Source organism: Drosophila grimshawi, unplaced genomic scaffold (genome assembly GCF_018153295.1).
Source record: "Drosophila grimshawi isolate 15287-2541.00 unplaced genomic scaffold, ASM1815329v1 contig_1377, whole genome shotgun sequence".
NCBI classification, from domain to species: domain Eukaryota; kingdom Metazoa; phylum Arthropoda; class Insecta; order Diptera; family Drosophilidae; genus Drosophila; species Drosophila grimshawi.
This window is the reverse complement of record NW_025062900.1, coordinates 14,834,242-14,860,778: the sequence shown is the minus strand read 5'-3', so window position 1 is coordinate 14,860,778 and position 26,537 is coordinate 14,834,242. Positions and strand designations below refer to the sequence as shown.

Below are 26,537 nucleotides of genomic sequence, written 5' to 3'. Positions count from 1 at the left end.
ATTGCTCAAGCGGCCAGTCGTAGCGCCTGGAAGTACAAGCATCTTAGTGAAAAGTTACCCCGCCCGCACCCGCCGCCGCATAATGTCCCTATTGGCCCCAAACAATCGTCCCCAACTACAAAGTCGTTGGCAAAGCAACAGCTTCGGGCTTACGTCTGGCGTGTACCGAAAATTATTAGTACGTCAGCTGCGCTGGGACTTAATTTTCCATCCGAATTGCTGTACCACCTACCATACCCTTGTTTTGGGTGTTATAGCTTAGTCATTAGGCTGAAAATGATGCGATTTTATATACTCAGCCATGATTGCTGAATCAAGCAATATTCAATTTCATTGAATTGTTAACAAAAATGGCAGCTCAATATTTAAAATCATCATACAAACAAACAAATAACAATATTCTTATTAATTTTACAATAATGTAATTAATATGCATAATTATTAATTTTATGAATTTTGTTAAAGAAACAATTGTTATAAGAAAATATTCTCATTCAATTAGCTTTAAATGAAAATGTCAGTTGCACATAATCAGTATAGTTTGTTAGATTATAGGTAAGGCTGTCTTTAGATTTTCAGAAAGTGTATATGACCGTCTAAGTTTTGCAAAGATAATCAGTCCTGTGTGTGTTACCCACCCGTTTTGTTGATATTTTGTTGCTACTTTTTGTTAGTTTAAGCAGCATCCCGTGCTAAAAGTTAAACTTTGCCTGGCCTAAAAATAATAAGCGGGCGTAAAATGCGCCTAATATTTATCTTGATAGGCCGCATTGCCTTCAAGCCACATCCCCTCTTTCTCTTGCGCACTTTGTCGGCAGCTATCTATCTAAATTATCTCTCTCTCTCTCTCTCTCTCTCTTAGCCGTCAGCTGTGTTTGTCTTAAGTTTTATGCGCGTGGACTGCTGGCAGTAATAATAATCCAAACTTTAGTTTGCTCGGTTCACGTATGGTACCACTTCGAGGATAACTATACTGTTGCTTTATTGTATTTCAATATTTTGTAGACAAATCCATTAGTAACAGCCGCAATAAGGACTAAACCAAAATATTGGCATTTAATTCCCCGCACAACAACTTCATCAAGTGCCGCATAAGCCAGCGAATTTTTAGCACTTAAATGTGGACATGACCTGAAACTTTTTTCTTTTTTTTTTGCCGGGACTGCTAATCCCTAAACTGTCGCAAAAGTTTTGTGCGAGCAGCAACCAGCAACAAAAAAAAAAAGAAGAGGATAAAGAAAAAAGGCCAGCAAAAGTTTTGCAACAGATAAAAGTGCAAAGTTTGACGGAAAGCAAGACAACAAACAAAAAAGGAAAGCCAGGCGAAAATTACAAACATTTTCAATTATCAAGCCAAACAAGGACGTTGACGTATTGTCTGGGCTCGCATTATGCCATTACCATCACATAATTACAGCCTGATTATTGTTTATTAAGCTAAAATGGTCGCCAGGGCGCCTTGATAAATGGCCCGGCTCAGCGCGGCTCGTCTTTTGTCTTGACTGTACCGGTGAGGCTTGTCCATCAAAAGTGTCGACCGCTGCTCACCTGGTGTCAGTTATCAAAGGGTTCACCCCGCCTCCCAACCAAAAAAAAAAGACAGAAAAAAAAATAAACACAATCAACTTGCGCTGAACACTCAACCTCTTCATTAGTCATTCATTTTTCAAAACGAGCCTTGCGGTAGTCAACATCAAAATTTTCGTTAGTTTTTATACACTTTTCTTTTCTTTTGTTTTTGTTTTTTTTTTTTTTCCTTATCATCATATTTTTCAAGTGTCAGTGTCAACGAAAGGTTTTCGTTTGATAGAAGGCAATTAGAGCCAGTGGGCAGAAATGTTTCGCCGTTGCTTTGAAATAACATTGGACGTCAAAGATGATGATAATATCAGCCTCGTGCTCCTTGGGGACTTTAAATTAATTAATCACATTAAATGCTTTGCGGGCTGGCCCCATAAGTAAAAACATTCTGCCATGGTAAATTGTCAAAGCAAACTATTAAGATCAAAGATAATGCGCAAAAATAATGATGCTAAATGTTGGCACAATTATGCCTCGCTGCCCTACTAATGGAGGCTATGTATATTTAAGTTTGGGGTACTCCTAAGCAGAGTGCCCTGGGGATAGTCTAAAGAAGAAGACGGCATTTCAATTAATTAAATATACTACTGCTACAATGTTGACGCATGTATGATGATAATTATTATGTTACGAGGTTCACTTTAAGAGTGAAATATGAATTACTCAAATATCTGTTAAGTTTAAAAAATAATAGATTCTTCAGTAAGTAATCTGTGCTTAGAACTTAAGAGAAGATTTTTATGATTAATTGCATTTATACAAAATCTTAAGAATCTTGAGCACATCTAGTCTGTAAATACATATTTTATATGAAATTTGTATTTAAAACTTTGCATGCCAACCACTTAAAATTATTTCGCTATTTATTTAAACAAATGTCGTCCGACTGGCTTAGGCGCAAGTAAATCAGGGAAGTCGTGCAGAATTTTCTTTTGAATAACAACACAATATGAACAAAAATGAACTTAATTCAAAACATTATCCCATTGGGTTAGAACCTACTGTCAAGTTTCATGGCAGCAGCTGAATCTGGCAAAAAGGAAACTGAATTGGAACAAAGAAAATGCATTCGAGTGTTAATAAAATTGAATACAGTGTTTTTGTTTTCTACCCTTTTTTCTTTAGCTAGGCTTGGCTGCTTGGCCACGTTGTTATTGGTTCGTTTCAGCCATGATTTGATTTCAATTGTGAACTGGTCACGGGACGGGGTTGAGGCTGTGAAGTGCAATATTGTGAGATGGCGCTTTTATCTGAAGCCATTGGGCATTACCTTCAATGCTGTCTTCAATTAGCGATAATAATATAAATGATGCGAACGAGTTTTCCACATTTAACTTTTTGACAGCCTGATGCGGGTACGTTGTTTCAGCCGTTGGTTAATTGACAGGGCGATTGGCCTTGGGATAGTGGGCCAGGATGGCAGGCTGGCAGGCAGTCAGACAGGTCGACAGCTCTCTCGATCGAGCTGTTTTATTTAATGGCTTCGCCTGTTTTTAAAAACCGCAATCCCAAAACTGTCAATTTGGCAGAAAAAGCCACAACATTTGACTAACAAAATCAAAAAAAAAATAAATACAACAAAAATAAATAAATTTCCGGAAAGTTAATTGTAAGCAAGTCAAAAATTGTCGTTATTCGATTTGTATTATGCTCAATTTTGTGCCACTGTGCCAGCTCGCACTAAAAATGAAAACTAAACACAATTAAAACTAACGAACCTGGCAAAATTTGCACAAAATAAATTTTGTTTTAAATGTTATGAGGCTCATATTGAGCGCTCGAGGACGTGTGTGTGTGTGTGTGAATGGAAGGTCATTTGTTGGGTTGAATCAAGTTCTTTGCTGATGTTGCTGCATTTTCCTGTTGGTTCTAGTTGATTTAATTAAATGCATTTGAATGCAATGGCCTGGCAATGCGTAGTGCCGACTCTCAAAACCATCAGCACATGCGGTTTACATACTCCAGCATAAATGTTTTGATATATCTATGTATACCTTTTACATATATACGCACTTGTATGTATGTAGATATGTATATATATGTATGCATTTAGTTGTAACTAAAACAAAAACGGAAATGCTGAGCTTATGCTACTGACAGCGCCTTCTGGTGTTATTTTATGGCAAAACATATTTAGGCAGCAGCCAACTCGTGGCACAATGGCAAGGAGCCGCAGGAGGAGAGACTGACACATTTTCAGTGCGTACATCTACTGAGTGGGCAATATGTAGATGTATGCATATGCATGTAGGTATGTAGATATGTTGGATATTTGGTAATCTCGCTGCGGGCCACATTTAATCAAAAATGGAATTGCGATCAACCGCACAGTGCATAGATATATGTATGTATAAAGCTTTTAGCAGTTCTTTAAACTAAAACATAAATTTGCTATTCAACTTGTCTGATATGATGATGTTTTATTTAATCTAGCACTCAAGGGAGATTTTTAAAATGTATTCGGTCAGAGCACTTGACGTTGTCATTGTCATTTTGATTGCCTATCGAAATAAAATGTTTGTTGTCCAAAATTATATTTATTAAATGAATAAAAGCATGTTGTTTTCATTTAATTCATTTGCATATGAATTTATATTAAATAATTTAACGATGTTTTTAATGTTATAGAATTGTCTTGCACTGTGCTCACATAAATTGAAGCTTTTCACTTGGTAAATGCTTTCTGTTGTTGTTGATAAAAATGTAATTAATTAGCTGTCACTTGTTCTTGATGTCAAGCTAGTTTTGGACTAGTGTGCTGATTGTTTTGACATTTTGACATATGCCAACTGATTGCCACATAAATTTGATGCTCACGAAAATACAACGAAATACAAATAAATTGCAGCTAAGATTAGTTACTTAGTTGAGTTACAGAATACGATGTAATTTTATTTTTAATATAATCACTTTAAACTAATATATATGATAAACATTTAAACAAGGGCATTGCACACAAATAAATAAATATTTAATAGTTGCAAAATTGCATATGAACTGTAAATTAAGTAGAATCAAAGTTTGATTGAATATTCTGCAATCTCATTGCACTCGCTTCAAAAGACTGCAACTGTGAGTAGCATTGCGTACAACGTTCTGAGTTTCGACAGCCTGGCATAACTAATTGAATACATAATTTACAATTAAGTACGTAAGCTACTTTAATATTTATGTCTATAAATGGGCAGAGAGCCACACGCAAATGCAAATGAAAGAGACAGAGAACGAGAGAGAGAGAGAGAGAGAGAGCGAGAGAGTGGGACATTTTGAAATGGCACGCCTCCACTAAAGTGGGCGTATGGTCGTCCATTATCGGCCATCACTTGTGCCAACTGCAATAAATGTCAATTATTCATGAATTTTCAATAACTTTGGCCAAGGCAAAATAGAAAAGTTTTTTCCTCGATGTTCTCGTTGTTGTCGTCTGAGCTTGAAAAACTTTTTAATAATATGTAAATATGGCCAATAGAGAATAATAGAGAGCAGGGGAATGCCAGAGAGTGCAAGAAGCGACGGAAAGAGAGAGAGAGAGAGAGAGAGAGAGAGAGACAAGACGAACAGGCGTTAACTAAGAAGCAAAGAAAATTTAATGCCAAACAATGTGAAAAGAGAATTTACTTGAGCGGCAAAGTACATAGAGCAATGTGGAGAGAGGGGTAAGTGGGGAGGGGGTGTGGGGTGAGCATGGTCCGACGTCCAGACGACAACGCAAACAAGAACGTGCTCTCAAGCATAGTTATAATGGTGAATAATTAACAGTTATTAATAATGACAAAAGCAGCTGCCACCGACGGCAGCACACAAAACTGTAGCATACTTTTTTCGTTGGTGGACGCGGAAGCCGAATGGGGAGGTGGGTGGCTTGGTGACGGGGACGGGGACGGAGACGAGTCACTCGTAATTTTGGGGCAGCAACATTTGTGCGCTTTTTGATTTAAAATTCACCGCCAATAATAATAAAAATAAATCATTTGCACAGCACAAGGCGACGCGCTGGTTCAGTATTACGTATACGCAATGTACTCGCCACTTTGTTGTTGGAGCGTGCAGTACAAACTTTTTTGACTCTTGCTTAATAATTTGCTATAATTTATGAGCGTCAAGCGTCGTAGTCGACTTTGGGCTTTATTATTGGATTTTCGTAGCCTAGTACCCATGTCCACAGACAATTTAAACTTTATGGCAAAACGTTTTTGAATGCTTAATTAGTTCTTGGGCAGCCCAATAAGACGCACACAAAACAGGCGGCATTTTCTGTTTGTGTTTTCGGAAAGTTTCTGGGGCTAACGATTTAATTTGTTTGCCCATTGAGCATAGGAGTCGTCTAACAAAGCATATTTCCTTTAATTGGCATTATTAAATTTTAATGCTAAGTTCTAGTCTATTACTCGTTTGCCATGGCATAAAAACCTGAAAATAAATCTTGAAGCGTTAATTAAAGCTGCTAATTTTTGAGGCTCTACTAGGCTTAAGTAATAAAACTAATATCATATATTATATTTGAATAAAAATGATGTGAAATGCAAAAAAAAAGAACATATGAATGAGCCAAGAGTTGTTCTTTAAAATAATATTTATTTGTCAATAAATTAAATACACTTTTTCAGATTTTTTAAGTAGCTATATATATAAAATTAACTGATTCAAAGGACCAAATTATATGTTTTCGAGATTGCAGATGATTTGATTGAATGATAAAAGATTTAACTAGTTTCGTAATATCTTTTAGATTATTTCATTTTTCATTGATAGGAAGTATTAAGTATATTTAAAAGGGTTTTAATTACATATTCTGTAGAGCAGCACTTAGTCGTGCATTAAATGTTTCAATAACTTGAAAGCGTTAATTAATTTTATGAATCGGGTTTGTGGCATCTTCGACTATATACCATTCATCCCTGTTCAAACCTAATACATCTGGCACAGTGCGCTCAGTCAGGCATTACAAAGCGCCAATGGGCCACCAGTTCCCATCCTTCAACCTGCCTGAATGCCTGCCTGCACAGCTCTTATCCACACCGTTGCCGTCCCCAACCTTTCACCTTTGTAAGGCGCTGGTAACAACTGCGCCCACATTAAACTCAATAAAATAAATGTGCAGCCATAAATTACACAAAGTGCGTCAGTTACACACACCGAATGGCAAAGCAATACCCACGACTCCTCGTCCTCCTCTCTTCTGCTACCTCATATCTGAACACCCTCCCCCAATCGCTGTCTAACAGCTGCTACTGTGCCCCAAAAGCCGACTATGCAAAATCGACAAGTGCCACAATTTTTTATGCAAAATAATCCTTTGCCTGGGTCCATTGATGAATTATAGCAAATTAATTTTACACTAAAAAGCGACAAAGCTAGGCACAATGACAGCCTACCATACACCACCCCATAACCCCACCACCCACCTTATGGTACTCTTATCAAAGCATTTGCATGGCTGACGTTGCCTAGGCAAACAGTTTAACCATATCAAATTCAAATTCGCATAAATTTTGGTAGCATCGCAGGTTGGGGAAATGTATAAAAATCGATTCCCAGCAGGAAGTGCCAGAGCTGCTTCATTTTTTTGCCTCTCATTTTTGTGGGGCGGCGCAGATGAGTTGTGGGCTTCTTAACCAATAGAGAGAGAAAAAAAACAACTCAAACCAAAGTCAAATCGATTATTATTTTATCGTCTGGCTGGTATGGGCACTGTTAGCGACACACGTTCGCTGGAGGGTTGTAAAAATAAATTTAAATGTACCAGCAAAATGTATCAAAAATTGAATATTCGGTTTAGTCTTTTTCGCTCTGCAAAATGTAGTATGTATGTCGAATTTGTACGTGACTGTTGAATGTTAGAGCCCTTGCGTTTATTGAGTGTAAATCCTTGTTGTTGATAAATGGAAGAATAGATGGAGTTATTGTCGATGAAATGTGATGGAAACTACATAGAAAGATGAAGAACTTTGAACTCCAATTGAAATACTTCGATAAAGAACCAAACTTGGAAATAAGGCAATCAAAATAATAATCGAAAGCAATTTAATTTGGTTTTTTTGTTTCCGAAATTTAGTTTATTATAAAATAAAAAATATATATTTATATATATCTTATTTGTGGGTCACACATTCATCCAAAACGAGACCTGTTGAAACAGTATATTGAATAAAGGATAGTGCGGTTAGAATGATTGTCAAAAAGTAATTAAAAGCAAATTCTCGATCACAGGTGGTATCCAAAATGATCACATTTTGCAACGGCTCCAGTTTCTGGTGCACAATCAGGGATGTGTGCTAAAATCAATCGAAAATATGAAACAACTATTGTATTGAATAAATTCATCAACCCACCTCATTGTTGAGCACCTTCAGTGTATAATCATGTGGATAAGCTTTGCGGACATACAAAAACATTTATGAGTACAATCTGCTGTTGTAGTGCCAACTCCTCGCTGCGTAATCGATCCGTACACAGGCCAATTAAAAAAACGTTGATTATTGGTATCATGGTAGGACCAAGACAACCGTCTGATATGATATACACTTTATTCTCAATCTCATCCACCGCAAAGACAATGCACTCAATTAACAGAGTCATGTTGAAAATACTGGTGAATATTGCCAAGTAGATCGCTGAGGGTAGCCAGGCGACATTCTTCTTAATACATTGATGTAGATTATTGATACGCAAATGGAGCTTGAACAGCGACAAGAGCCGGCGGTGATAGCGACCAGATATTAAACGTTGACTCTGATGATACTCGATAAACCGTTGTAGGAAGTAGGCCAAATTGCGATACCAATTTTGTAAAATCATCTGGTAGATAAAATACGCTAGACTGCAATACTCTAAGAGCACCCAATAGAAGAAGTTCATCCAGAGAAAATAGGGTTTGTGCCACATCGACTCCATCATTATGTATACCAAAAGCAGCTTCACGTTGTAAACGCAAAGGAGGGACAATTCGCAGTGATAGATCATACCAAACTTGCTCTCAATGGTCCGTGTAATGTAAAAGATCTCGTTCACCACATGCATAATCAATTGGCGATCCTCCTGCGAATGCAAAAATATTATAATGCGCCGCATCACGTACATAATAAAGCCTTGGATGACGATGCTAATCAAAAAGTTCTGTCCGGTACTGCCCTCGACGCGAAAGAAATATATCCATAGGACAAGACCGAGAACAAAATAATTCACCGAATCGCGTAGGAATATTAAAAACTTAACAATCACAATCAACTTGGAGGCGATGGGATGATACTGTGTCTGCTCCAATCGCTTGTACTGTAAGTTGTAGCGCAATTTGAAAAAATGACAACAACGCGCGATGCCGTAGAGCAACCAGGCGTTACACTGGAAAAAATGGCGATAGATTTGCTGGGCCAGCCCACCGCGAAGCAGTCGGATGTCCTCTGTATTCCACATGACGGCAAGCGAATGAATGAAGGCCAGCAATAATACAGTGCCTGTGGTCAGCATGTTTGAGTTTTTGTTATTTATGCGCTGGCCATTAGCAAGCGAATTAATCGAAAAGACCCAGGCACAACATGAAATATATCATTCGAATGAATAAATCAATATTGAGTGGAATAGATACATGTGGATGCTTCTAATGATGTACAAAGTTACGAATGTTGTAACGTGCTTTATTTTAGAGTACTCCTTAAGGCAGCTCTTTGTTAAACCACTTCTGCTTTAGTTTCCTTTCTTCAATGGAAAAATACGACGAGTTACATTCATAGTTTGGCTGAAAAAAACCCCCAAAAGGATTTTCATGGCAAGTGAACCGCATACACATGAAAACATAAGTGAGGGACGGTTCAATGTACCAAAATTAGAGGCAGAGCACAAAACAGACAGACTGAGAGACAGACAGACAGGCAGACAGATAGTGAGATAGTGAGACGAGCATCCTAGCCGTGTAAAATACTTGGCAATGCTATTTCCCCAATGGAAATGCGAGTGCCGGAAAATGCAACTCTGACGGTGCTGCGCTGTTGATGCATATAAAAAAGGGCACTGAGCCGTTGCCTAGACAATAACAAAAGGACATACACACAAACATGCACACTCACACACACACACACACACACTCACACACACAGACAATCATACAAGGCACACCCACTCGAACGAACGCAATCCCATCCTTTCTAAGCCGACTGCCTCATTACGCACGGTACGGGAAAAATCGTAAAAATATAAATTATGTACATATACATTTAATATATATATATATATGTATATATATATATATACGGACTGTAGTACTTATTTCAACGACGGCGCTTTCGTATTCATATGTATATGAAAAATACTTCTCAAAATGCTCATGTTTCAATGAAATGAAAAACCTTAATGAATCCCACAACCGACACACACTTCATCCGGCGAAGGCTTAGAGTGTTTGGCTGTCTGGTGGCGACTTGGCACTTGAACACCCTGTAATGCAATGCAAGAGGTGTTTTTTTTTGTTATATATATAAAGGTTTAAGTTTAGGCTGGATTTGAAGTAGCTTTTCATTCAAATAAATAAGTTTTAATGCCAATTATTAGATTAAAATTTGGAAAGTTTTAAATGATTTTATATTTGCCTAAAATACCTGACGATTCTGTTTTAATCTAATTTCAATATTCATGTATTTCTTACTGTAGTCGATTAAAAAAGGTATGCTGCAGTCGAGTATTCACAATTGCTACAGTCTCCCTTGTTATTTATGTATCAATTAAAGCACATTTCCACTCTGCCAGCCTGCTAAAGTGCATGACAACTTTTTGGGAGTTGCATTTTGAAAATTTGCTTCGCTGACAGCTGTTTTGTGTCCCGTGGACGAGGAACACGAGAACGTCAGAGAGATTGCATTTGGTTAGCGAACAACCCCCGTGTTAAAGGGAAGGGGAATGCCATCTGGCTTAAACTCTGCATTCAACGTCAAATGAATTACACGGGCTTGTGTGGGTTGCGTTGGGTGATTAAATGTTTTGAACCACCCACCCCTTTGTCAGGGAATTCATTCAGATTCAGATTCAGATTCTCTTTTAGTCTTACCGCAATATGGCTTCCCCCACCTTCCTCTCCGCCCAATTCATTGTAACGTTTTCGCAATTATATCGCGCTTTCCAGAATTAGGGTTGTCGTAGTCGCAGCTCTTAGCCCTTAGCTCCCAGTCGCTCTCAGAGGCTTCACTGTGGTGCTGCTGCTGAGTCTGTTTGTGAAATGTTGTAAGCATTTCTCAAGTGTTCAAGCATAGACAATGGTCTTTAAACAACAATGGAACAGACGACGTTGCCAAATTGTTGAAAGTAGGCTAATAACTGCGGGTAAAACATTGCATGAAAAGCGAGCTTTGTAAATGTAGACTGTACATTTGGGGAATAATAAAAAGTATATTTATATCATGAAGTTTACATTAAAACTCTGGTATGTTTCTCAAATATTTTTGTTTTTTTACGTTTTATTATGATCTTACTTTTTAGTTGCTTGCTGCTGATCGACTTCTTAAAATTCCTAATGCTCGCTCTTGTCCTACAGCTACTCATATAACTTGAGTAATAACAAAAGCATAAATATTTACAACATTATTTATATTTTTGTTTATTATCCCAGTAACAACGTAAACCACTAATAATTCTTACTTCCACTATTAGTTTTAGTTTGCAGATTTTGCAGAAATGGCAAATTATTATTTGTGGACAAAATACAATTGATTAAATCAAAGGTGGGCGAAGCTTCATATCTGTGTAAATAAATATTTGAGAATTATTTACACAATCCTATTTATACGCCATAATCATCGACTTGATCGATCTTGATATTTTTTCTAGACCAAAGGAATTTGTTTGCGTTTTGGCTCAAGTTTTTGCTTTTGAGTTTCCTGCAAAGAAAGCATCGTTAAAGTTTGCAATACATATCGTGTTACTTTTTAAGATACATCCGTAAAAAGCAATCACCGAAAAAACATGTAGCAAAAGTGAGCTACAAGGCTAATTTAAAATCAAGTCATGACCTTCATTACCCACACAGCAGAAATGCCAAAAGACAGCCAATATATACATAACATATAGAATTTGTGGAAAAATAGCTGCCGGCTATTTGTGGAAAATCAGCAGCAGGCAACACGCAGACCAACAAAAACAAGAATTTTACACAATTTAGAACACAACGGAGAGGAGGTAAGAATAAAAGATATGGTTTATTAAATATTGCAAGCCTGCAGCAATGTTCAAAGCAAGCACACATGCCAAGTGTGGAGCTGCTTTTCATGTGGTCTTGCTTGCTACGTGGCGTATGAGTAATTGAATTTAAAGCGCTGCAACATTGATAAAATATATAAATCTGCTAATGAGTTTGCGGCAGTCAGTTGCGAAATACTTATTCTGCCACAGTATCGGCAGTATCAAATCGCCTGCCACTTGAGACAGTCTAAGAGGAATTTTAAGCGAGCAAAAAGCATTTTTTTATTGCTCGCGTCTTGAACTTTATCGCACACACTCAAAGGATCAATGACAGGCGATTCTAATGCTGCCCTTGTTGTTGCCTTGCTATTAAAGTGGCTATAGAGCTTTCAGGCTGGATATTATACCCAATATCTGTTTGTGAATCCAAATCCAAATCATCATCCTGATAGTTGTACTCAGTCACAGGCAGTACTTCCAGCCATTTCGCTATCTTATAAAGCATCCAAGTTACGATGCCCATTAGCCAGCCACAGAGTGCTCCAAAGGCAATGCAAGTTGCCGTCTTGATCAGCAGGCCATAATCGGAGTGTAAATGATAATTGAATATGTTCAATTGCTTTTGCAAATATTCCTGAAACTCCATGAGAATGCGCAATTTGTATAATTTAATTTTTTTTTCAAATAGAAAATGTTCGAACTGATTCTTAAATAAAATGAAATGTCTTCGAATTTCAAATGCCAACTGATTTTCGAGTTAAAATAAATACCTTCGATTTTTAAGTCATATTGGAAATCAATCGTCAAAATATTTTTTGAAATCTATATCGAAACTGTAACAAAATGATGTTAAATCCGATTGAAATCGTTTGCTTCTATGTGGCTCAACCGATTATAGACTTCTTGGCATATTTGCTGAATGATGTGCACTATCTGGTGTTTCTAGCCGCGATTTGTATGATTGGAGTATTCTTTGGGATTGGCATGGGCATCGTATCCGTTATATGGTATAAGTATGGAAACGTGAAAAAAATTGAAAAGGAACAATATGATGGGCCCGAATATGAAGGCTACTCGACAAATGGCAAGGAGAAGAATGAATAGAATACTTTTGTTGAAGATTAAAATAAGTTTATTGAGCCTCACGAGTTAACTCAACTCTGTATGAAATTTAGAAAATATTACAAAATATTGTGACAAAGCTCTTTCCAAACATCCAAACTTTAATTACTAACTTCTAGGGACGTTGTATATATTACGTATATATAACTACGAATATATGTTGGGGTGGACGGGCACTTTCAATGACAGCTCTGTTGTGCATTTCCGTTACAGGGCATCAAAACGCAGTAGCCAAATGGACTCAAATTATTCGTTAAGCACATTTTAATTTCCCTCAGGATACGACGACTTAATATGCAGTCAGACGACGAAAAGCATAAAACTAAATTTAAGCAAAAATTTCAGCTCTGTTCGCTCACCCAAAAGCTGCCATTTTGCCATTTTACCAAAAAAATAAAATAAAATAAAAAAAAAGCACAAAAAAGAGAAACGGGAGTAGAGCCAGGAAAGAAAATGAAGGAAAGTTAAGCAGCGAGCAGGCTGAGTCAAAGGACAACGTCTAAGTGGCATGCAGTTGGCCCATGGCATAAAGACAATTTAGAGGCAACCAGTTCATAAACAGGACGCCCGATGAAATGAAAAACGACGTCGAGAAACCAAAAACCGTGCGAAATAAAATTTATTTTGGTAAGAAAATTGCGTGACACTAGAGCATGGGTCGCTGTAAATGGCACTGAGCCAATGGCATCCACAAGTATATTAAAATGTTGCCCGCCTAGTAAGACATCCGCTGAGAGATAGTAAGGAACGGGTCGTCGGCGTTGGTCTGAGAATAAAGGAAATGATTGGTTTTGGGCGACATTTACGTTGATGTCGTCTGGCCCAGCGAAGCAACAAATAGCCTCGTTCTGGAAACTGTTGCAAGAACAACAAATGGCTAAAGTTTCAGCGACTCGGCAAACTTTGCAAAGCAATGCAAAAACGCAACTTCAAAAACAACAACAACAAGAACAGTAAGCAAAATTAAGTTTCTGCGCCGCTGCGTTGGCAAAGGAAAGGACGCCAAAGTCGACGTCGTCGTCGTCGGCGTCATCGCCATCGTTGCCGCCAGACGCGGTCAAATTAAAAGCGCATTGCAAACAAAGTAAGCATTGTAAATACAAATAGATGTACGCCGTGGAAATACTCTGTAAATTTACAGAAGGTTTTACACATTTGCCTTTTCGTTTGAGATATGTCTCACAAATTAGATCATGCTAATAGTTCAAGGCTTAACCATTTTAAAATTATTATTTTATTGAAAGTTTTGTAAAATTTTTTGATTTAATTTTTAGCATACAGTAAAGATCATAATACATAATAATCGTCTAAAAGCAAACTAAAGTTTCTAAATGAAGGGCATTTCAAGTTTAATATTGAGATTATCAATATATTTAATTCAAATTGAATGAGGAGTTTATATTCAGTGCCAAAAGTAAATTACAAATGGATTAATTTTACTATATATTTATTTATAAAATTGAATAGTGTAGTTTGAGTAACCGAACCTCCAATACAAATATTTTATTCGAACCTGCTATCCACTAAGTGTAGTATACCCATTACATACAGCCTATTAAGAGCATCAAAAGAAACGCAGCCAAGTCCTTTTTGGCAGGAGTAATGCAAAGCGGCGACGACGCAATGCCGACAACGAAAAGCGGCTGCCCTTTTTATTGCATACTCTTAGGCCGCAGGTGCTGGGCCCAGACTGGGCTGGTTCTTGTTCCTGGGTCCTGCCGCAACTGTAACAGTATTTGCTCTATTTGTTGACATCGTCTACAATCGTAAAACGTTGTACTCACTCGTCCCGCTCGATCCCATCAATGTTGCCAACTTGACGGTTTTATTGCTTTTACTCCCACTCCCCTTATCTCTGCCGAAGTCATACACTGCGTATGCGTGTTTTTCTTTCCCTATTTTATTTATGTGTGTATGCACGCCTTTGCATTAATTTCCAAAATATTTTCGCAGTTTTGTTGCCTTTTGTGTATTGCTTTTGACTTGGCGATGGCAAATTTATTTATAGGCTGCGATAGGCATCTCATTGTTGTGCTTTGTCATTGTAATTGTTTGTCATTGTTGTTGCTGTGCCGTGCAAATGCACGGGGGTTGTTTCTGCACCAGAAGGCCTTTTTATGGGACGGAACACCCATTAAGACACTTCCATTGAAACGAATATTAGTTTGATAGCAATGAAGACTGAGTTGTTTATCTTTCATATCTAAAGCAATCGTTTGTTTATTCAAATCTACTCTTACATATATATATATATATCCAAAGTAGATCTGCGTATCTAAACTATATCTCTGTATGCATTTTGAGAAAGTAAAGACATGAATATTGTGACAATAATTACATTTTTGTAAGCTCATTAATATAGAGTTCTGTAAATTCTGGAAACATATATCCATTGATTATTCATTTCTATCTATCGAGGAAAATTTTCAACTTCACTGTTAATTGCATATATATTGCCAATTAGCTAAGCCATTTCGATTAATTCGGTTGCTAATGGCCAACACATAAATAACAGGAATCGATCAAACTGACCATATGCCCATCACTGATGGCTTCCATTCATTCATCTGACATGGAATGTGGAGGAGGACATCCGCTTGCTTCGTTGTTGGCCTGCCCCGCCGATTTTTTCAGTGTATTGCCTATTAATATTATTGTTGGTAAGGAAATGTGAGTAAGGGAATGTTTTTTTGTGTCAGTCTTTTACTATTGCTTACTTTTGCATGGACATGATACCTCTTGACAGCTCTTAATTCTGTCTTAAACAATATGGAAAAGCTCGAAATCGTAATTTTCCTTATTTTAATTTTTTTTTTATATCGATTTGATTCTCTTTCGGTCATCAGACAAGTGAGAACGTTGCAATTGGACTTTACCGACCGCATATTACTCTGATATCTCAGCTGAAACAGGTGGTAACGAAACTTCTTCAGAATTTTGGGTGTAGGGAAGGCAGAGACTCTTCGCTTAAAAGTTTCACAAGAGAAGGTAAGTAAGATCGCTCGATATATACTTATTATCGATTTGTCATTGGTTGAGTTTGACGCACACATAAGCTGCAAAACAGTATACCCTTTAAATATGATATCAGAGTATAAAAATGATAGGCAGTCAACAACATGGCAGTCGTTGTCGCCGCATTTCTGCCACCAACAACGCAATCCATCTCAATCACAAAGCCAACGCGACCAGACAGAGGAGTATGCAGTCAATCACACACTCACACTCACAAACAAGCATACCACAGCACACACATACAATCTGTGGAACTCAAATATAAAGTCATTCAGGCAGTCAGTCAGTCAGTCAGTCAGTCAGTCCGTTCGGCTGTCATTCAGCAATAACACCACAAACCGAAAATGCCTCAACTTCAATGCAAGCCGGCAGGCGATCTGCACAGTCGAGCAGTCCATGCTCAGACCCAGACCAAGAACCAAAGTCAGTAGCAGGAACAGAAACGGGGACGCAGTTCCCAGACGTCGGCTTACCAACCACATTTGTCATTTAAGCTCAACCAAATGTAATATGAAAATCGGCATGAGTGAAAATGTCAACGTGCATTGCGGCAGCCCAGAGATTTGGGAGGGTGGGTGGGTCGGCGACTGGTGCAATGGGTTGGATTGTGGGTGGTCTTGGTGGTTTCGCGACCTCGTCGCAATGTTGTGGAATTTCCTGTCAAGCTAATTTCCTTTGGGTGCAACGTTGGTTGCCATTTGGTTGGTTTCGCTGACTGAATGCCAGCTTGGCTTATGCATTCATTCGTTGGCAGCTCGTTGAATCAATTCACCTGCATGCATAAAATATTTTCGTTGCAAAAAAAATAAAAATATTCAAACATTGCATATTTTATAGTTTATTGACTGCTGCTGTTGCTGTGTGTGTGTTTTTGTTGTTTGGTGCACCCCACCCACTTTTTACTTGTCAACGGGCGTGTCCATTGTTGTTTTGCCTCATGTTGTTGCTGTTGTTGTTAATGTTGCTGTTCTTGACTGCCCTTTTGGCAATTTACATTGTGCAGTTGACACAAAATGAGCGCCATGTAGGTCGTCCCAGTTGGATACACCCCTCCCATCAAACAGCCCCTAACCAACTTCTCTTAACTCCACTGCTATTTACCACCTTGACTTGTTTGCCAATTGCAGCAGTAACAGCAGCATTTTTCAGAGCTACGTGTCGCCACATATGGGAATTGTTTTGTGTGTTGTGCACGTATATACAAATATATACAAATATATATATTTATATATATCATATATTTTGAGGGCGTAAGAGTGGTGCAATGTACATGCACTGCGTTCCTGGAATGTGTTATTAAAATTTATGTGCGAAAAGGTGTCGAAATACGGGCCAACAACAACAGCAACAGCAACGGACATGGGACCCGAGTCCCGAACCCCAAAAACGACCCACATACAACACGGCCAACGAAATATTTTCATACTCAGACAAACACATATATATATATATATATGTATACATATTATTTTCAACCATATGTTGAATATGAATATGTTGACAATGAAGAACATGCAGGTTGGTTATGTGAAATGTTCCCAGTTGTAGTGGGAAACAAAAAGAATTAAAGCAGAGTATATGTATTTATTTTAAGGTCTGTGTTAGTTCGAATGGAATGCAGTGAAGCTGCATTTATTACAAAAAAAATTTAATTGATATTCTATTTTAATTCTATTTTATTTTTTAAGTCATTATTGTTTTTTTTTTTAATCATATTTGCAATTTTATTATGACTTTACATTGTATACATTCATATTTGTATACCCTGATTTTATATTACAGATATACAAAAAACAAAAACTACTATTATTTTTTCTGTGACGAGGATTAATTTAATCAAACCCATAGCTCCTTCTAAAATGTGAGCCACAGTTATGGTTCAACTTTAGGAACCCTAATTGCCTGTTTCCCATCAAGGTAGATCACAGTACACAGTACAGTAGGCCACTGTTTGAACGTATCACGCAGAGTAAGAAGCAAGCAAATATGTGTACTTGCAAGCCAAATATTGCTCATACGTAGAGTTGGTCCAAGGTTTTCTGTCATGCAATGTGAGCCCAGAAGGGCTGCCTTCGAAACACCAAGGCTACAGCAGCAGCATTGTTTGGCTGTGACTCAAAATAAACTGTTTGTAGTTGGGTCTTTTGACTTTGGCAAGTAACATGTAATACATATGAAGTACAAAATACCCTTTCTCTCAATAATTAAAAACAAAAAAGAAAGTATATTTTGCTAAGAACTTTTAAATGTCTCTACCAAGTGTTCCACTTGCTCTAAACAGTATTTGCTGCTTTAAAGATTAACGTTGCACTGGCTAACCCCTCGCTTCAACTGATATTCAGCATTTGCGAAGCTCCTCAGGGGTTGAGGCTATTTGCGTGTCTGCAATTTTCTTGAGCTGCACTGCTACACTTTGCGAGCCATTTGTCGAGTGGTGTAATTAAGAAAGCAAAAAGCAAAAGCTCGAGAGGCTGTAACGAGCCAAGGAAACGTCACTTGAGCTTAGCCAAACAGAAAACTGAAAAGACCCCAGCAGAGTTTTAAATAAAAATATCATTAGCTGACAGTTTCAACGAGATGCAGACTTGAAACTGTGGTTGGGCGACTCTTGCTTATCAGCTGTTCAACAGCAAGCGGCAATTGCTGCTCTATGTTGGCCAAAAGTTAAGCTTGCAAACTTACACACACACACACACACACACACACACACAAGTAAACAAAAACAATGTGTGCGTGTGCGAGATTTACACCTGCTGTATATTGTTGACGTGCCACATCAGTTGGTTGTTTTGAAATTATAAACCTTTTGACGCCGACTGGTCGTAGCAGCTTTCAACTCTCATCTCTTGGCTCTGCCAGCAGGATCAACGTATTCAATTCTGCTGCTGCTGCTGCTGTTGCTGCTGCTGCCTCTCTATCTCTCTCTGCCACTTGGCTGCTACTTTTTACCAAAGCTGTCAGTGTCAAAGTGACTGTCAACATGCCATTCAAAATGAAAATTAATAACAATATGCAAACAGCAACAGCAACAGCAGCAGCAGCAGCACCAACAGCAGTAGAAGCAGTGACGAGAATCGCATTGCCACAAACAGCCACGTCCACATAATCTATATATGTTTACTGTTGAATAAATGTGTGTGTTGTAAGCTAGCCAAATGCAGGTGCAGCTTTTAGTGGGGTTTGAAATGCTGTCACTAAGTTTTTAATGAAAAGTTATCAAGTTCAACAATCGATTCAACTACATGATGTACAAAGCAGTTCATGTCCACATTTTATAATTGATATGTCAGTTTTTGTGCTTGCAAATATAGCATTTATATTTGCATACAGTTAAATAAAAATATGGGAAAATAAATTTATTTTATCAAGATAAGCTATTGCTATAAAAACACATACATTTATTTTCAGTGGATCTATCTAATTTTTTATAATTAATTTTAAGCAGTGATCAGTTTGACTCCTGTCTATTTTTTTTATTTATTTGAAACTTCTCTGCAACATTTTTCGTGTGCAACGCAAGCGTAAAACTGACCTTGCTCACATCTTAAGCTATCACTTGAAAGCGACAATTTCCTTGCGGTGGCTTTTTCCTTAGCCCAATTGAGCCCACGACCTATTACAACGTTCACAGCAATCTAGCAACCCCTGCAATCTGAGTGCCCCGCACTGCCCCCCGCAAAGTATTTGAGCACACAAAAATGCTTGGTTAGCACAAAACGCAAAACCGACAACTGTTCAACTAATTTCAAATTAAACTCAACGATGGCGAGGACGTTAAGCGCACTGCTGCTCGCCCCCCCTTCCCCTTCCCCTTTTCCTTCCACCAACCATTTCCGCTCTTAAGCCATCAAGCGTTGCACGTCCGTCGTTGTCCTGCCAAGGACTATCACGAACAATTTTTCAGCATTTAAACACTCAAGTGCCAAGCTAATAAACGATATTAGTGCCAAAGCTCATTTCAACAAATATTCTATGTATAGTGATAGTATATGTGTGTGCCAAGTAGTGTGTGTGTGTGTGTGTGTGTGTGTGTGTGTGTGTGTGTATGTGAGAGTGTTATACAAGGAGTAGACTGTGGCAACTACTACTACTGCCACTACTAATACTACTGCTGCTGCTGCTGCTTCTGCTGCTGCTGCTGCTGGTGTGCAAACATTTTCCAAACAGTTACCAAATAAAAATGATTAGGAACGTGACTAAGAGTGCGAAAAATGTTATTTACTTAGCTGATGTGCGCTATGGGGCCAGACACAACGACAACGATGGGTTATGCACACACACACACACACACACATACATACATATATACCCATACACACACACACACACACACACTCTTGCGCTGTGTGGGTGGGTGAATGACAAAAGTTTGCTGCATTGCGGCTGCCAAAAAGAAGCATGAGAAATAAGTTAGAATGTTACAGATCAAGCGATTTAGACGATTAGATACTCTTTTGTAGATGCATTGATGTATTAAATATATATTAAATATTATAAATAAACAATATTAGACTATAGTTCAATCCAAAATATTGCCAATAAATATAGCATTTTATTATTCGAATATTTCATATTAAATATATAATTAAAAGTTATTTACAAATCGAACCAATCGAATAAAATTAATTATGTATTAAATATTTAATCAATTACCACGATTTAAATGTATTTAGAATTTATATTAAACTCTAATCATATTAAGCCAACAAATAATTACCTTACAAGGGCAAATGAGTTTTGTTTATGAATTTCTTCAGCTCGGCTTTGCCAAACTTAATATACCCTATGCTTTTTGGATACTGGCAGAGACTGCACAGTTTTTGGCTGTTGAAAAAATACTTGAAAATTACATGAAAGCTACGCACAGCAATAAATGACAACACAGCCGGAGAACGCCCACTTTGGCTGCCCTACACTCAACACTCAGCGCAAAATTTCATATTCTGGGGCATTCACTCGAGTGTGTGTGTGTGTGTGCGGGGGTCTATTTTTTTCATCATCTTCTTTACCACTTGCAAACTATTTTTAAACAATTTCTGGGTGCAAGCAATGCCACGCCCGCCCTACATGCCGCCCACTTTTGGCCAAAAGGGAAATGGCGCTGATAAGAGTTTTGTAGCAGCAGCAAAAGGGGGAAAAAATGCGTCGTTATAGAATATGCAGCAGTCTAGTGGGATGAAAGGAAATGGATGGGTGCCTCTATGAGTGTGTATGTATATATAGATAAGTGTCTGCATGTGTGTGTGTGTGTGTGTGTGTGTGTGTGCATGTGCTCTGCATATTTGTACAGTGTAAACTTTCAGCAGACCAAACGAGCTAGTGAAAGAGGGCACATTGTTTTTTTTTTTTTGGCACTGCTGCTGCAGCTGCTTTGCCGTTCGAAAGTAGGCAAAACTATTTAAAGGCCGAAATTGAAATGCATTGCTCTTTTCGGCCAAGGATTCGGTTGCAGCAGGCGCAGCAGCAGAAGCACATGCAGATGCAGATGCTGAAGCGGAAGCAGAGTCAGCAACAACAGCTGCTTGTTTTATTTTCATGTCCTGTGGTTCGCAACTTCCTTCACATGCGTTCTTGCCTTGTTGGCAGGAAATGTTGATAAAAGTGTTGCCATAACGACAACGTCGTTCCATTTAAATCACTTTTAGTTTACGAATATGGCCATGCCTTCTGCTTATTACTTATATATACTTCAAGATTAATTGTGTAATTGATTGGAAATTATTGTAAAGTTATATAAGGGTGGATGCAAAATGTTTAGAATTATGAAATATATCAAAGAAATTTAACAAGAAATAATAAACAAAAGAGTTTTGAAGTAATTTATATTGTTTTTTTTAAATAAATGAGAAAATTAAAAAGTCTCAGAAAAAAATTGTTTTTCCCATATTTTAAATTTTTGCCATAAAGAATTCTCAAAAATGTTTTGGGAACTTATGATCAATATAAGATTATAGGTTTGCAGTGGGAGTTGTTTCTTTTGAGTGACTTTCTGACTATTTGAATGAGCATTTTATTGAATTGTTTTTAAATATAGATAAGTAATATTTCAACTATTTCGTTGCTTCATATTTTTAACCACATTAAACTTTACTGCAACACCTCACATCAGTTGAGTAATCTGACTGCAGGCAGACAGCGAAAGACGACGAACTGAAGTTGTGGTTAAAGACAAGCACTTAAATTATAAAACACTGCCCACAGCTATGCTTGTAACCCAATCTCCGTAATTTTTCAACAAAAACAGTGAAATCAATGATACATGACTACTCTGGCTAGTCAACGGAAGACCAAACTAAAACCGCAGAAGCTGAGAGAATTTTAGAATTTTGCGGACATCAACAAAGGTTTTGGTATAGCTTAGGAGTGGGTGGAATAAAATAATTTTTTGTTTTACTGGTGCACACAAAACATTTTGCAATATTTACAACAGCAATAAACTCATTTCCTACATGGGCGTTGCCAACAAAAACCGAGAAACGAAAACAAAAAGCAACAAAAAGCAACAAAAGTAACTGCAAAAGCACAAATCCAAAGACAATTCTACATCCTGTTGACTAAACACATGTAAGCTTGTATGTCTAAGCTGCAATGCAACTGTGTACACTTATTTACTGAATTTCCTCTTTTGTGGTACTTCTGTGAATTTTCTTTATGTGCACTGTTTACGTCAGCTGTTTGCCGTCGGAATCCGACCAGAAGTAAAATCCCAACCAACAGCACATTAGTTAAGTATAAAATTTTAATAGTGGCCTTCGTACCATCATTCCCATTCCGATTCCCAAACATTGCCCAACAATTTGTATGCCTTGCCTTGCAGTGCTGTGACAAGTTCTCCATAGCCAAAGGAGGAATATGGCAGAAGCGGGAGTGGCTAGCAAATTTGTGCAAATTTGGCTTGTGGCCAGAACTACTTTACAGTTGTGCGGGCAAGCGGTTGAAATTGTTGTGAAATTTTAGCTAATAAGTGGACACAGTGGCGTGAAACGGTTTATTGTGGCAGTTGGAAAAGTACTTTAGACCTAAGATTTGGCAGCTGCACAAATTCAACTATGTATCATAAAAAAATATGTGAAGTCTTTCACAAGTAAATGTTATTAAATTAAAATCAACAAAAGCAAAATACATTTAAAATCCTGTGTAAAAATAGTTATTATAAATTAATCTCTCTTAATTTTACTTTAGATTAAATAAAGAATCTGCCCGACTTGTATTTCGTATTCGAAGAACCCTGTGCAAACATCGTTTGGCAGCTTTATCCATCACTTGTCATTCGTTGTGGTTTTTGCAGCTAATATTTGCTGCTGTTTCCTGAGACGTTGTCTGTGCGCTAGGTAAAATGGCAAATCAAACAATGCCTGGAATACATTCGTTCATTCGTTCATTCGAGTGTGTGAGAGTATAAGTGGTGTGTGGTGTGTATGTATTTGTGCTTGGGTTCTTTGTTTGCCTGGGCAAATGTAGCAGAAATTCTATTTAAGTGAATTCAGCCTGAAATCTTAGTTAATTTTTATGGCAAATATGTTAAGCTAACCAAAAAGGAACGAACGAACGAACATTCGGAGCCCTGCCAGTAAGTGCTTTAGTTGATGCCCTCACTGACAGGCTTAAGCTCGCTAGCTTTGACATACTAATTGTAGCTATATGTAACTCAAATTGCTCGACAACGGGTCAGTTAACATGTCTGTGATTTGGATAAGCAGTTCAAAAGTAGACCCAAAATATTCTTGTGGCTAGACAGCCCGTTTAATAGAGTTGAACTTCAACCTTGCCCTACTGCATTGCTAAGCTGATATTACGTTGGCTTAATATTTCGTATATTTTACAGTAAAATTGCAAGTAACACAAAGACTTCTGATCATGTCATGCATACGCAATATTTGTAGTTATGTTGCGCATACGTCGGATTGTCATGTTCAAAAATTTATGGCTAGCAATTCATATGGCGTTGCTGAGGAACAAATTTTGTACATGGCTAAACGAAAAAAAAAGAAGGAGATAACTCATGGCCCACGTTGGGCGCCATGGCCAATTGCTGTCAAATGATATACCTTTCTACTATTTTTTGTTTTATTATTTTTATTGGATTGCATTGTTATGCAATGGAAGTCATTTGAGTGCTGGAGCACGGGCTGGGCGGCTGACAGACGATTGTGTTTGACAATTGCGTGCCCAAAAATAGCAAAATTTCTTATTGGATTTCAAAGACATTCAAGAAATATGGCCAGAACATGCCACGTAACATGCTCTACAAGTCTATTGATTTGTTATGACGACGATGGTAGTTCGGCGGGGCGATGGGCGATGGGCGCTGCTATAACAACAGTGTCTATCATTCATTTATATAAGCTAAAAGCAAATAAAAAAAATGGAAGGAGGAGAAAGAATTTCGCCCATAAGCGACAGGAACGTCGTCAAGTGTTGCCATGGCCATTGTTGTAGCTGCTGTTCTTGTTATTGTTGCTGTCATGTTTGTTGCTGGTTGCTGGTGCTCTTCTTGTTGACATTTTCATTAGCAAATTAATTTTAATTGATTACATTTTATGCGCAAATGTGCAGACAGCGGCATCAGCGTTCGGGCTCTTCGATATATTGAATTACCATCTTATTTATAACTTGCCTGGCATTTTGCCCAGTTTCTACTACTCGCACTTGCCGGCTATTCGGTTGGTAATAATGTGATATTATTAGTTGATTTCGTTTGTGGGGGCAACGCAATTTCATTACAGTAACTTGAGAATTCTGACAAAATTGGCAATGCAAAGTCTGTTCCATAAACCAATTTGCTCTCAGTTTTCCCGTCTGCTCAATTGTAATAACATTTCGAAAATATAACTTAGATATCAAATTTCTTTATTACAGGCGTAAAAAGAAATTCACGAATATTCATTCGTTTAATTCAATTTCATAAATAACACGGTGAGTGATTCAATTATTTCAAATTTGATGAATATTTTCTTGAACATAAAGTATTAATTTTTATTGAAAAGGTCATAAAATTCGCTTAAAATATATTTTTTCAGTTTTTCTTCGAAATTGAGAAGCTGAAATTAAAGCGCATATAGTTTTTAAAACACCCTTTTTATTTTCGCTTGCCTTTCAACCGCAAGTTGAAAAACTTTTTGAGCACGCACCACACAAAAAAAAGCCAAAAAAAATAAGGAGAGAAACTTTTCAACATGTTAACTTAAAGTTCAATTTGCTGCAACGATGTGACAGAAATTCAAACAGAGGGGGCACAACCAGTGGTGTAAGGTGTTCTTATCTCAAGTACTTACCTTGTTGCCAGATCCCGATGTACGAAATTCATTTGCTCCAAATGCTTCATGCCCGATGCAATTTGTGTGGCAATGTAGACTAAGCAGCCATAGCTACAAGAGTGTTCGGTTGAGGGTGGTGGTTGGGGGGTCACGAAACGGATGCCAAGGGAGGATGCCAACGTCAAATGAGTATTTCAAAAGTTTTCGCGTGTGGCAAGGACGACAACGAAAACGTCGACGGCGATAGCAGTAACAGCGGCAGCAGCAGCAGCAGCAAAGTTAACGAAGTTTTTACATCCGTTTGCGCATGTTGTTGGTGGTTGTTCGGTGGTTGTTCGTTGGTAGATCGGCGTAATCATTGAACACGAGACCGGAAGTGTAGCGTCGGCAAATGGCGTCGGTACAGGAAACATGATAAAAACGCACGCAAAAACGCAGCCAGTAAACGAAAAGAGACAAAACACATTAGAGTAGCGCTCAGCCAAAAGGGAAAAACTCTGCCACTCTCTCTCTATCTCTCTCTCTCTCTGTCTATGTCTCACTCTCCGTTTGTCTACCTACCTCAGACTCTTGTTGGCCATCAGCCCGCTCGTTTCGGCCACATGTTCCTGCAGGAATTGATTCAAGTCACCAAGACAATTTGAATAGTCCTGCACAATACATATGGGCTCGTCCCGCAGGCAGGCGCCCACCAAACGTGCCACATTCGGATCGCTGAGACGCGCCAGCTGCTTGGCCTTGCTGCGAAACTCCTTTCTCATATGATCACTAGCACCAGGACGTAGGGTGGCAACCGCAACAAGGGTGGCGCTGTAAGATATAGGATTGACATTTATGTTTAGTTTCAAAATCGCTCAAAGGGATTAAGAAGTTTTGATTCAAGATTGAGTATCAATTGATGTTAATATAAAAATAAATTGTAATTTGTATTCATTCTAAATAAATAATATATGTATGGCATACTTCGATTAATGTTTTTGATAATTAGGCTTAGTATTTTTGAGGCTATCGAAATCTTATTTGATCGAATAAGCTAATGCAACAATTAAGCAAAAAGTATTTTATTAATATGCAATCGTTTTCAGACTTAGGTTTTAGAATCGTTGACTCAATTCCATGTCGAACCTAACAATTTACTTTAACTACTGCTTCCCTTTGTACCTTTTCTAGTGAGTAAGCCGCAGAACACATATCACATGCAACCAAAACTCACGGTAGTCTGGCTCCCATTTCTGCTATCTGAACAGCTACTATCCAGCAGGTCCAAATTAAATATATAACAATTGAAATATGTATGCAGATGACAATTGCTCTCTATCGCAAAAATCAATTATTGTAGCTCAAAAGTGTCCTTGTCAGTGTCCTGGCACTGCAGTTGCTGCTATTGTCAATCCGGGT

The 26,537-nt window shown here is 37.9% G+C and overlaps 3 protein-coding genes across 3 annotated transcripts in view; 1 reads left to right on the top strand and 2 right to left on the bottom strand.

The window, feature by feature from the left end:
* LOC6562682 (discoidin domain-containing receptor 2) overlaps positions 1 to 26,537 on the bottom strand; it is a 121,927-nt gene that overhangs the window by 17,510 nt on the left and 77,880 nt on the right. The window contains exons 13-14 of the mRNA XM_001988094.3: positions 25,701 to 25,949; positions 25,158 to 25,250 (exon numbers count right to left, since the gene is read on the bottom strand). Coding sequence (XP_001988130.2) covers positions 25,158 to 25,250; positions 25,701 to 25,949 — 342 coding nt within the window. The remainder of the gene's footprint in view (positions 1 to 25,157; positions 25,251 to 25,700; positions 25,950 to 26,537) is intronic.
* LOC6562299 lies at positions 11,744 to 12,394 on the bottom strand. Its single transcript, XM_001988092.3, has one exon. The coding sequence runs from the start codon at positions 12,389 to 12,391 to the stop codon at positions 12,086 to 12,088; it is 306 nt and encodes a 101-aa protein (XP_001988128.3). The 5' UTR covers positions 12,392 to 12,394; the 3' UTR covers positions 11,744 to 12,085.
* Positions 12,589 to 12,972, top strand: LOC6562300. Its single transcript, XM_001988093.3, has one exon. It carries the CDS (start codon positions 12,589 to 12,591, stop codon positions 12,847 to 12,849), a length of 261 nt encoding a protein of 86 aa, XP_001988129.1. The 3' UTR covers positions 12,850 to 12,972.